We start from the raw sequence: 12,754 nt of genomic DNA on the forward strand, positions 1-12,754 counted from the left end.
GAGCAATCCGCCACGAGGTCTCACCGCACCTGGTTCTCACGGTGCAGGAGGTGAACGTGAGCTAGACTGTCACGCCTACCCACGGGGATGAACCCCCTAAAGGGCAGCACCTGGGGCACGGGGGGCAGCGGGGTACGGGGGTGAGGGCGGTGGGGAGAGGGTGGTGGAGGGGAGGAGGAGAGGAGTGCACAGGAGGAAGGGGGAAAGGTGGGAGGAGCAGAGAGCACAGGCAGAGTTGACAGTGATGGACAATGGTGTGGAAGGAGAGAGAGTTAGTGTCGAACTGGTAGAGTGGAGCGGAGTGCAGGAGGCGTTGCTCAACCCGGAGGACGGGGCCAGAAAGTGGAGGCGCCCTCATCCTGTGGAGCGACTCACACGGGTGGAGGGAGCCTCACGGCAGAGGGAGCCTCACGGCGGAGCGAGCCTCACGGTGGAGCGAGCCTCACCGCGGAGCGAGCCTCACGGCGGAGCGAGCCTCACGGAGGAGCGAGCCTCACGGCGGAGCGAGCCTCACGGCGGAGCGAGCCTCACCGCGGAGCGAGCCTCACGGCGGAGCGAGCCTCACGGCGGAGCGAGTCTCACAACAAAGTGAGCCTCACGGCGGAGCGAGCCTCAGCATGGAGCGAGCCTCATGGCGGAGCGAGCCTCACGGCGGAGCGAGTCTCACAACGGAGCGAGCCTCATGGCGGAGTGAGCCTCACGGAGGAGCGAGCCTCACGGCGGAGCGAGCCTCACAGCGGAGCGAGCCTCACGGCGGAGCGAGTCTCACGGCGGAGCGAGCCTCACAGCGGAGCGAGCCTCACGTCGGAGCGAGCCTCACAGCGGTGCGAGACTCACGGCGGAGTGAGCCTCACGGGGGAGCGAGTCTCATGGCGGAGCGAGTCTCACGGCGGAGCGAGTCTCACGTCGGAGCGAGCCTCACGGCGGAACGAGGCTCACGGCGGAGCAAGCCTCACAACAGAGCGAGCCTCACAGCGGAGCGAGCCTCACGGCGGAGCGAGCCTCACGGCGGAGCGAGTTTCAAGGGTCAGAGAGCATGGGCAGATTCACACACACACAGGTCAACTGAGATAATGATGGACAGGACAGCTGAGACAGTGATGGTCAGGACAGGTGAGAACGTGAAGGTCAGGTCAGGTGAGACAGTGGGGAACAGGACATAGTGAAGGTCAGGACAGAGGGATAGGGACAAGGGGGCTATTGTGGGAGGGGGGGGGGGGGCGTAAAGGGGGAGGGGCATGGGGGGCTCCTCCTCACCGCCGCCGCACCTGTGGACGTCCTCGTGTCACAGGTGAGTGTGCAGTGTCGCTCGGTGCGGGGGGTCAATGTCTCGCTGCGTGAGTGCTCCCGGTCGCTGCTGGACCGCGGTAGGTGGCACGTGACGAGAAGTAGCCACAGCCATTGCGAGGGGCGTGGTGGATGTGCTGTGCTGGGCGGTGAGTTATTATCCAGGTTATTGGCCTGGACACACCCGGCTGATATTAAGCCCTGTGCCTGTGTGTTCGCGTCTACGGGTGTGTGCGTGTGTGTCCGTGTGTGCGCGTGTGTCAATGTGTTGGTGTGTGTCCGTGGGTGCATGTGTCTTCAGTTATGAGACTTCACTACGAGACACAGAGGTTAGGGATAGATTTGAGGTTAGGATCGGGGTTAGGGTCAGTGTTAAGGTAGGGTCAGTGTTACGATCAGGGTAAGAGTAGGGTCAGTCTTCTTGGTTCTTTCGGAACAGTCACGTAGAAGGGAAGTAATAAAATAATAAAAATAAAACATAAAATCCGTGATCTGGTTCCGTCTGTAAAAGACGTGGTTCCAGACATACAGTACCCTGGCGTCTACAAACTAAGTTGCCTCTGTGGTAGCAGTTACATTGGAGAAACCAAACAACATGTCTCGGACCGCATCCGTGAACATAAAGCTGACCTGAAACACGGTAGGACAAACACCTCAGCCGTGGCAGATCACTGTTACAATTCAGTGGGTTCACATGACATTGACTTCTCCAAGACAGAGGTTCTCTGCAAGCCATCTGGCTACCATGAGAGATTCGTTCATGAGGCGATCCACATATACAAACACAGAGACAATTTCAACCGAGAAGATGTATTCTGGCTCAGCAATCATTGGAAGGACGTAATAAACCACTTCGGATCTTAACTGATTGTTGTTCACGTTTATGGTGACTTTCAGACCGCAGTCCACTCACTGGCATTAACTGTGTATCTTGTGTTCTCCACAGGGAATGCATTATTTGCTCCGCTGCGGATCTCCTGCCACCGTTTTCCCATTCACATGTTTCATTGCTTCTACATACTATTAACATGCCCTCCCTTTGTTAATGCTACCCCCCCCCCTCCCTTTGGTGCTGCTGATCCTGCATAATGCATGGGCATAATATGACTTTGAAACCCCCCCCGCCCACCTCCTACGCATTTCCCATGAATATGCTAAATTCCTCTTGATATGCACATTCTTTTGTTAAGGCTCTCTTCTTCTTCCACCTCCAACTCAGCTTATATATAAGCTCCTAGCTTGGCAGTGTCTCATTCTTCACCTGAAGACGGCTGCTTGTGTTGTAGCCGAAACGTCGTGAGAATTGTTTTATTATGTTTTATTTTTATTATTTTATTACTTCCCTTCTACGTGACTTTACCGAAAGAACCAAGAAGATGAATCCCTGCAGTCACGAAAGCTTTAAATCGAAAAGTAGGGTCAGTGTTAAGGGAGGGTTATAGTCAGGACTAGGGTTTGGGTCACAATTAGAATGAGTGTTTGGGCTAAGTTTTACATTTATGGTCAGGGTTTGCGTTTGTGTAATGTAGTAATCTGGGCGGGAGACGACTTCACGGGTAGCACACTCTTTATTTCACCAACTTCGGTTCACAGGCGACTAACACCCACTGTAGTATCTCGGGGGACTAACACCCACTTGGTTACTCGGGTGACTAACACCCACTGGGTTTCCCGGGTGACTAACACCCACTTAGCTACTCGGGTGACTAACACCCACTTGGTTACTCGGGTGACTAACACCCACTTAGCTACTCGGGTGACTAACACCCACTGAGCTACTCTGGCGACTAACGCCCACTGAGCTACTCGGGTGACAAACACCCACTGAGCTACTCGGGTGACAAACACCCACTGAGCTACTCTGGCGACTAACGCCCACTGAGCTACTCTGGCGACTAACGCCCACTGAGCTACTCTGGACACACCCTGCCGGGGTGTCCGTCTCGACTGTGGGTCCCCCAGTCCCGACCCACGTGGGCGTCGAACCACGGGTCCCACAGTCTCGCCTCCGAGCCACACAGGGCCCCGGTCCCTACAAGGACAGCGGGACTAGGGGTCTCGGGGCACTATGTCTTCAACTCCGTCTTCGATCTTCAACTGGTTAACAACCCCGAGTGCTCTCGCGCGTCCCCCTTTATACCCCACCTGCGGACGTCGCTGAGAGCACCCATCCATTTGACCAATCACTGGGCGCTGGCTACGATCCTGTTTTCCCACATCTCAGCGTGCCTCACCACCCACGCGGCGCCACCCCGTCATCCGTCACTCCCGGCGCGCGCGTCCATACCACGCCCACAACGCGTGCCCAACCCCGCACCCCGTGCCGCCCCGTGATCCATCACTGTCACAGTCGGCGCGCGTCAACACCACCACTACATCACCCCCTACCACATAGCTCGCAGCCGACCCGGCTGCTATAAAAATATACAACACCCCCTCCCCCCAGTGTGCCCCGTAACACAACAACAAGAACAACAACCAACGTAACAACACAACACAACGCGAACACTGCCATCCGCAACCATCAACCAATGCCACTACACAACAACAAAACAATATATACAATCCGGCGAGTGACAATACCAAATGTGTATGCAGAAAAGAAAAATAAAAAACTTTTTTTTTCCCATTTTATTTTTTTTTTCTTCTCTTCCGACTCGTGCAGCGTCCCATTCTTTCCGAGCGTCCCTAGAACGGGACATTACCCCGGCAGAGGGGGAACACCGGGCGAGCTCGGTGTTGAAAAATGTCTTCATGAAAAGTGTTGTGCCCTAGCCCGAGTCCGCCTTGCCGGTCCGTCGTACGGCACCAAACGCGGTTGACCGTCCGGCGGTGCCGGCAGTTCAGGAAGGCACGGGCCAGGCATCGGGGACCCGCGCGTGCCGCGGGATTCCGGTTCCCGACGGTCAGCAGCCGTCAGGCCCGAGACACCGGGTTTAGTTGGGATGACTTGTGGGCCTGGTCGTCGTCCCGACGTGGTCCCATGGCGCGCTGACGCGGGGCCCGGCACCCGGCTGCGACGTGACCCCGAAGGCCGCAGTTGTAGCAGACGATGAGGGATGTCGTAGGTTTCGGTTGCTCCAGCTTGCAGGATGAACGTGTGGGTGAACGACCTCCCGTTCTCCACTCCCCCGGACGCGATACAGCGAAGGCCTGCTCCCGATCCGCAGCTGGCTGAGGCTCGGCGATCGTGGCGGCCAGTGCCGCGTTCTCCGCCAATTTGCAGACGACCGTCGGCTTGCGCTTGAGGACCTCGTACGCGTGAATACTCGTGGCGATCGCCAGGGAGCAGATATCCATTTCGTCTGCCACATTGATGGGGACTCCCAACTCGTGGGCCAACGCCAGCAGCTGCTCCGTCACCATGGCGTCCTTCCCCTCCTTGTCCATGCGGGGAAAAGCTGCGTCCGCCAAGGCAAGCAGCGCCGTGCGATAGGCGAGCGTTGTTTCCCCAGCCACCTTCCGCCGATCGTAGAATTGGTGGCGGCAGGTCGAGGGCGGGCCGAACACCCTAGCCATCAGGTGTAGCGCGGCCTGGAGCGTTGAGCGAGACGACCTTGGGGCCGATGTGAAGGCTGCAAGCGCGTCGTCGTCGAGCATCGCTGGCAGAGCGCGCAGGGCAGTGGTGTCGGACCACTCCGACATTTCTTGATGTGCGAGGAACCTTCGGTGGAAGGCTCCCCAGTCGCCTCCGTCTGCCTTGAACGCCGACAGCGCGGGCAATCGTTGCTGGAGGACTCGGTCGTCGTCGTCGTCGGAGCGATTTTCCCCCGCGCCACTGTGGTTGTACAAAATGTCGGCTCTGTCAGCAGTCGCACCCTGGAGAGCTCCGGCGCGCGCCGATGACGCGGGCCGCGCTGAGTGGAGATCTCCGGCCACGTGGTGTCCCCGCTTCCCGCCAAACAATGGCGGTCCCTCAAAAACGGCGCCAACCTCAAAACTTTTGGCGCGAAGCGCCTTCTGGCGGGAACCCTCCAGCCGCGCCGCCTCCTCCAACCCCGCAGCCGTCCCTCCGCCCGCTGGAACGGAGATCTCCGCCAAAACTGCAGCGGCGGCGAGCAGCAACTCCGCCAGGCGGGAGTGCGCGTCCTGTAGGCTGGTGTCGGAGGCGAGCTGAGCGTCGGCCATCGCCGCGAAGTGCTGCATCGGCGGCAACTCCTCGTCCTCTCCTCCCGAGGTTGGTGTCTCCGGTACGCCGTCGTCTTCCCGATCTCGCTCGTGGGTACGGGTAGTCTTCCTAGTATCCATTCTTCTTGAAGACAGGTTTACTTCTGACGCCAGTTGTAATGTAGTAACTCGGCGGGAGACGACTTCACGGGTAGCACACTCTTTATTTCACCAACTTCGGTTCACAGGCGACTAACACCCACTGTAGTATCTCGGGGGACTAACACCCACTTGGTTACTCGGGTGACTAACACCCACTGGGTTTCCCGGGTGACTAACACCCACTTAGCTACTCGGGTGACTAACACCCACTTGGTTACTCGGGTGACTAACACCCACTTAGCTACTCGGGTGACTAACACCCACTGAGCTACTCTGGCGACTAACGCCCACTGAGCTACTCGGGTGACAAACACCCACTGAGCTACTCGGGTGATCAACACCCACTTAGCTACTCTGGCGACTAACGCCCACTGGGCTACTCTGGACACACCCTGCCGGGGTGTCCGTCTCGACTGTGGGTCCCCCAGTCCCGACCCACGTGGGCGTCGAACCACGGGTCCCACAGTCTCGCCTCCGAGCCACACAGGGCCCCGGTCCCTACAAGGACAGCGGGACTAGGGGTCTCGGGCACTATGTCTTCAACTCCGTCTTCGATCTTCAACTGGTTAACAACCCCGAGTGCTCTCGCGCGTCCCCCTTTATACCCCACCTGCGGACGTCGCTGAGAGCACCCATCCTATTTGACCAATCACTGGGCGCTGGCTACGATCCTGTTTTCCCACATCTCAGCGTGCCTCACCACCCACGCCGCGCCGCCCCGTCATCCGTCACTCCCGGCGCGCGCGTCCATACCACGCCCACAACGCGTGCCCAACCCCGCACCCCGTGCCGCCCCGTGATCCATCACTGTCACAGTCGGCGCGCGTCAACACCACCACTACATTTGCATGCTGATCAGGGTTTGGAGAAGCTTCAGGTTAGAACTGGGGGTCAGGGTTTGAGGTCACGTCTATAATCCAGATTAGTCAGTTTAACACGAAGTAGGCTTTCATGACCAATAGCACCCATTATACAGTTGTTTTGGGTTAGATCTCGTAAATATATAAATGTGTCGTTAAACCCGCCACCACCCGACATAACCAATTAGCAAGGTTTGTCACGTAAACAGAAGTCCAACTGTGTCGTTTCTTAAATGTTTAAGGAACAAAACATTTGATAAGGAACGAAACAGGAGGACGTCTCCACAAAGCTGGCTGTCGCCTGATGAAGCTAGTTGTAATTACTTGTGAAACGTCGTACTCAGATTGTAAATGTCGTGGCTTGGCTCTCCAACACACCGGTGTGCTGTACTAGTACACTACACTATACACTACACTATACACTACACTATACACTACTATACACTACACTACTATACATTACACTACTATACACTACACTATACACTACACTATACACTACACTATACACTACACTATACACTAGTGCTGTACTAGTGACGAATTGGCTACGTTCCATTTACGTGACACACCTTACTAGTTGGCGGTGTCGAGTGGTGGCGGGTTTAATGACACATTTATATAATTACGCGATCTAACCGAATAAAACTCTATTATTAGGAAATCCAGGTTGGTATTCGGGGTCAGGGGTCAGGATGAGGTTAGTGCTGGAATCTGGTCTCACGCAATGCCCTGGAGCACGTGGCTGGGATCAAGGTTGGGATTCCGTCCAGCGTGAAGGGTCGGAGCCGGGGTGAAGGGTCGGGGTGAAGGTTCAGGGTCAGGGTGAAGGGTCTGTGTTGGGGTGAAGGCTTGTGGTCAAGGGTTGAGGTGAAGGTTCGGGTGAAGGGTCGGGGTCAAGGGTCGCGGTTGGAGTGAAGGCTTGGTGTGAAGGGTCGGGGTAAAGGCTTGGGGTTAAAGGTCGGGGTGAAGGGTCGGGATGAAGGGTCGGGGTCGAGGCCTCACCTCGGCGGGGAGGGCCGCGTCCTGCCGGCGCCAGGTCAGCGTGGGCTTGGGGTCCCCGGTGGCGCGGCAGAAGAGCTTCACATTCTCTCCCTCGACGGCCTCCAGGTGCGAGGGGTGAACCTCCACCACGGGGGGGCTACCCGTGCCTACCACACAAAGACAAAGATCCCCCACGTAGCCTTTGGAGGACTGTCGGGGCAAGTGCCGTGAGCGAGCGGCTCCTATGAAGGCCGGCATGGCGCACAAACGGGCGGGTGGCCACTAGCGCCTTGCCCGGCCGCCTTTGTCTCCACAACGGCGATGTTTATACATCGCACCAGGTGCTCATTTGAGGATGATTTGACCTATAGGGGAGGCCCGGGACTGGTTCAGATGATCGTCACTGCTGTTGGTGGCCGTGTGCGTGAATTTAATTTGGGTCGTCGGGTTCGTAGTGCAGCGCTACCGCTCTTGTCACCTAACACAGACAACGATCCCCCATATAGTCTTTTGTTGTTGTTTTGGTTGCTGAACCCCCCTGGGGATAGCCAAAAAAGCACGGCGGGTTCCACCACCTCGCCACCCACCACCACCAGCGTGCCCCCCACTCCGCCCCCCTACCTCGGACGTAGAGCACCGCGCGGCCCTCGGCTTGCCCGCCGGCGCTGTGCGCGCGGCACGCGTACTCGGCCTCGTGGGCGCGCTGGGCCGCGGGGATCGTGAGCACGGGGCCGAGCGCACGCACCCCGGGGGCCAGCGCCATGGAGCCGCCCGGGCCTCCTGTCAACAACAACATCATCGTCAACATCGTCATCATCAACATCGTTAACGTCATCATCGACAAGACCACCGTCAATATCATCAACATCATCGTCAAGATCATCATCATCATCAACATCATCATCATCATCGCCAAGACCACCGCCAATATCATCAACATCATCGTCAACATCGTCATCGTCAACATCATCATCATCGACAAGACCACCGTCAATATCACCAACATCACCGTCAACATCGTCATCGTCAACATCATCATCGTCAACATCATCATTCCCAAGACCACCGTCAATATCATCAACATCACCGTCAACATCATTACCAAGACCATCATCATCAATAACATCATCACCACAACCATCAACATTTTCACTGTTAACGTAGTGTGTGTGTACGTGGTGTGTGTGTGTGTACGTGGTGTTTGTGTACGTGGTGTGTGTGTGTACGTGCTGTGTGTACGTGCTGTGTATACGTGCTGTGTGTATGTGCTGTGTGTGTGTACGTGTTGTGTGTACGTGCTGTGTGTACGTGGTGTGTGTGTGTACGTGGTGTGTGTGTGTACATGGTGTGTGTGTGTGTACATGGTGGGTGTGTGTACGTGCTGTGTGTGTAGGTGCTGTGTGTGTGTACGTGTTGTGTGTACGTGCTGTGTGTACGTGCTGTGTGTGTACGTGCTGTGTGTGTGTACTTGCTGTGTGTGTACGTGGTTTGTGTGTGTACGTGCTGTGTGTACGTGCTGTGTGTGCGTGCGTGCTGTGTGTACGTGGTGTGTGTGTGTACGTGCTGTGTGTACGTGCTGTGTGTACGTGCTGTGTGTGTACGTGATGTGTGTACGTGCTGTGTGTACGTGCTGTGTGTACGTGCTGTGTGTGTGTACGTGGTGTGTGTGTGTACGTGCTGTGTGTGTACGTGCTGTGTGTGTACGTGCTGTGTGTACGTGCTGTGTGTACGTGCTGTGTGTACGTGCTGTGTGTACGTGCTGTGTGTGTACGTGATGTGTGTACGTGCTGTGTGTACGTGGTGTGTGTGTGTACGTGCTGTGTGTGTACGTGCTGTGTGTATGTGCTGTGTGTGTACGTGCTGTGTGTACGTGCTGTGTGTGTGCACGTGCTGTGTGTGTACGTGCTGTGTGTACGTGCTGTGTGTACGTGCTGTGTGTGTACGTGCTGTGTATGTACGTGCTGTGTGTACGTGCTGTGTGCACGTGCTGTGTGTGTACGTGCTGTGTGTACGTGCTGTGTGTACGTGCTGTGTGTGTACGTGCTGTGTGTACGTGCTGTGTGTGTACGTGCTGTGTGTACGTGCTGTGTGTACGTGCTGTGTGTGTACGTGCTGTGTGTACGTGCTGTGTGTGTACGTGCTGTGTGTACGTGGTGTGTGTGTACGTGCTGTGTGTGTACGTGCTGTGTGTGTGTACGTGTTGTGTGTACGTGCTGTGTGTACGTGGTGTGTGTGTACGTGCTGTGTGTACGTGCTGTGTGTACGTGCTGTGTGTGTACGTGCTGTGTGTACGTGCTGTGTGTGTACGTGCTGTGTGTACGTGGTGTGTGTACGTGCTGTGTGTGTGTACGTGCTGTGTGTACGTGCTGTGTGTACGTGCTGTGTGTGTGTACGTGGTGTGTGTATGTACGTGCTGTGTGTACGTGCTGTGTGTGTACGTGCTGTGTGTGTACGTGCTGTGTGTACGTGCTTTGTGTGTACGTGCTGTGTGTACGTGCTGTGTGTACGTGCTGTGTGTGTGTACGTGCTGTGTGTACGTGCTGTGTGTGTGTACGTGCTGTGTGTACGTGCTGTGTGTACGTGCTGTGTGTGTACGTGCTGTGTGTACGTGCTGTGTGTACGTGGTGTGTGTGTGCACGTGCTGTGTGTACGTGCTGTGTGTACGTGCTGTGTACGTGCTGTGTGTACGTGGTGTGTGTGTACGTGCTGTGTGTGTGTACGTGCTGTGTGTACGTGCTGTGTGTGTATGTGCTGTGTGTGTACGTGCTGTGTACGTGCTGTGTGTGTACGTGGTGTGTGTACGTGCTGTGTGTACGTGCTGTGTGTACGTGCTGTGTGCGCGTGCGTCTCACCCGTCCACTCCACGACGGGCTGCGGGTCCCCCGAGGCCGAGCACCTGAACTCGGCCTTCTCCCCGACCCCGACCGTCAGGGACGCCGGCTCCACCACCACGAAGGGGGGCGACACGGCGCTCACTGCCGGGGGGGGGGCGAGGGAGTCGGGTGGGGGGCACAGAGCGTGGGGGGGCACGGGGGTATGAGTAAGGGTTATGGGTAGGTGTAAGGGTCCCCGTTACCCATCGAGGTAGGGTGCGGGTTACGAGTTGGAGGGGGCGGACACCGGGGGGGGCGGACAGCGGGGGGGGGCGGACAGTGGGGGGGGGGGGGGCGGACAGCGGGGGGGGGGGGGGCGGACAGCGGGGGGGGGACAACGGGGGGGGCACAATGGCGCAGAGTGAAACACGTTGGATGGAGGCGAGTGGCCACGCGCAATGGGAGCTCGCGAACCACGGCCACGCTTCGCTTGGCAGAACGTCCACGCCGAAGCCTCCGCGCCGCCTCGCCCCGCGGCGACACCCACGGCAGCCAGTGCACACTGACACACACACACTCGTGGCACAGGTAGCTACACGTGCCGCTACACAAGGCCATGTGCACATTGAGGCCACGTGAAGTGTCGAACGCCCGCCGGCAGGAGGTCACGGGGCAGACCCAGCAGGTGCCACGGGTCGACTGACTGAGACGACTGGCCGATGCACCACCTGTGCCCCCTACTGTGCGTTCAACACGGGAGACTCTGGGACGTGATGGAGACACGGGACGTGATGGAGACCAGAAAGAGACACGAAACGCGCGGGAGACACCCGAACCGTCAGGAGTCAGGCAACCCTCGGCTCTGGAGTCGCATGCGGCTCTCTAAGGCACTGCTCCGTAACGTTACTCGTTAAGGATCCACGTATTCGCAGTGCATTTGGGCTCTTTAAATAGGTTTTTTTCTTCCGAAATCCCAAAAAATGTCCCCTTGTTATCTTGGATGCCGACCCCTGTCCTATGCAATACGTCACGGGTACCCAGTGAGCAACGCCTTGTATGAACCGTGGCCCATCTGTGCATGATTCACAAGTTACAATCTCCATGCACTGGAATGGGATTCTAATAGGGACACTGGATAATCTCGCACAATCCACATCCGATTGAATGGGGATGCTGGAATTGCCACTGAGATTAATGGGATTATTTGGTCTGGTGCGGGAGTAGCTGTAACCCCCTCATCTGTCAACCCCTTATCAGTGCCCTAACTTATTACGGACCAATTCAGACCTTAGTGGTCACCCCGTGCTCTTATAAATCTCAACGTTCATCCTACAAAGTCCCATCACAAGGGAGAAACACAAACAGACAAAAAAATGCCCGTAATGAAACGGCTGTACGCCGTATGGACCTGAAAACTCAATTTCCCTGTACAAGAATACGGGGTAAACCGTGTGGGTTGACACGGCATGAACCCCCTGCGTTCCAATGGCAATGCCTCGCTCCAAGTGAATAGGTGAATCTTAGAGCCTAGCAATATACTCCGGCGGAATGCACAGTTGTACTGTGTGTACACATTGCTTACAGAGTTTCATGTTATACAAAGAGCCCCCCCACCCCGCATACACCACGCCCGGCCGCCTTTGTCTCCCCAGTGTCGATGTTTACACACCGCACCAGGTACTCATTTGAGGCTGAGGGGAGGCCCATGGACCGGTTCAGATAATCGTCACTGGTCGCTGGCCGTGAACTCGGCTCGCCGGGTTCGTAGCGCCGCGCGCAAACCACTCCCCATCATTTGTTTGTGTGTATCCCTCGTGGTGGGTCTTTGTAGGATGAACGTTGGGATTTATAAAGGGCACGTGGTGACCACTAAGGTCTGAATTGGTCTGTAATTAGGGAACTGATAAGGGGTTGACAGGTACGCACTCCACTATCACTCCAAAAAAAGACAAATATCACCCGTGTAGCCTTAACAGACTGTCGGGACAAGTGCTGTTAGCGAGCACCTATGAAGGCCGGAACGGTACACGAGGGGGTGGATGGCCAGCACTACGCCCGACCGCCTTTGTCTCCCTAGTAGCAATGTTTACACACCACACCAGGTACTCATTTGAGGCTAAGTTCAAACTAGGAGAGGCCCGGGACCGGTTCAGATAATCGTCACTGGGTGTTGGCCGCGAGCGGGAATCGAACCAATGTCGCCGGGTTCATAGCGCAGCGCTAACCGCTCCACCACCGCTCCCCACTCACACTTCACGAGGGTGTGTGTGCTGGTTGTACACACGGCAGTGGCTGTGTGTGGCTGTGTGTACAGGCACACACACGGCAGTGGCTGTGTGTGTGGCTGTGTGTACAGGCACACACGGCAGTGGCTGTGTGTGGCTGTGTGTACAGGCACACTCGGCAGTGGCTGTGCGTGGCTGTGTGTGTGGCTGTGTGTACAGGCACACACACACACACGGTAGTGGCTGTGTGTGGCTGTGTGTACAGGCACACACGGCAGTGGCTGTGTGTGTGTGGCTGTGTTTACAGGCACACACG

The 12,754-nt window shown here is 56.8% G+C and overlaps 1 protein-coding gene across 6 annotated transcripts in view; it reads right to left on the reverse strand.

Moving 5' to 3' along the window:
* HSPG2 (heparan sulfate proteoglycan 2) overlaps positions 1–12,754 on the reverse strand; it is a 196,729-nt gene that overhangs the window by 26,854 nt on the left and 157,121 nt on the right. For 5 of the 6 annotated variants that reach the window (XM_078873345.1, XM_078873343.1, XM_078873342.1 and 2 more), the window contains 4 exons: positions 10,253–10,375; positions 8,022–8,180; positions 7,422–7,567; positions 30–110 (listed from right to left, as the gene is read on the reverse strand). In XM_078873345.1, coding sequence (XP_078729471.1) covers positions 30–110; positions 7,422–7,567; positions 8,022–8,180; positions 10,253–10,375 — 509 coding nt within the window. The remainder of the gene's footprint in view (positions 1–29; positions 111–7,421; positions 7,568–8,021; positions 8,181–10,252; positions 10,376–12,754) is intronic. The other variant, XM_078873344.1, reaches the window with a different exon arrangement.

Source organism: Lampetra fluviatilis, chromosome 36 (assembly GCF_964198595.1).
Source record: "Lampetra fluviatilis chromosome 36, kcLamFluv1.1, whole genome shotgun sequence".
Classification (NCBI taxonomy): Eukaryota; Metazoa; Chordata; class Hyperoartia; order Petromyzontiformes; family Petromyzontidae; genus Lampetra; species Lampetra fluviatilis.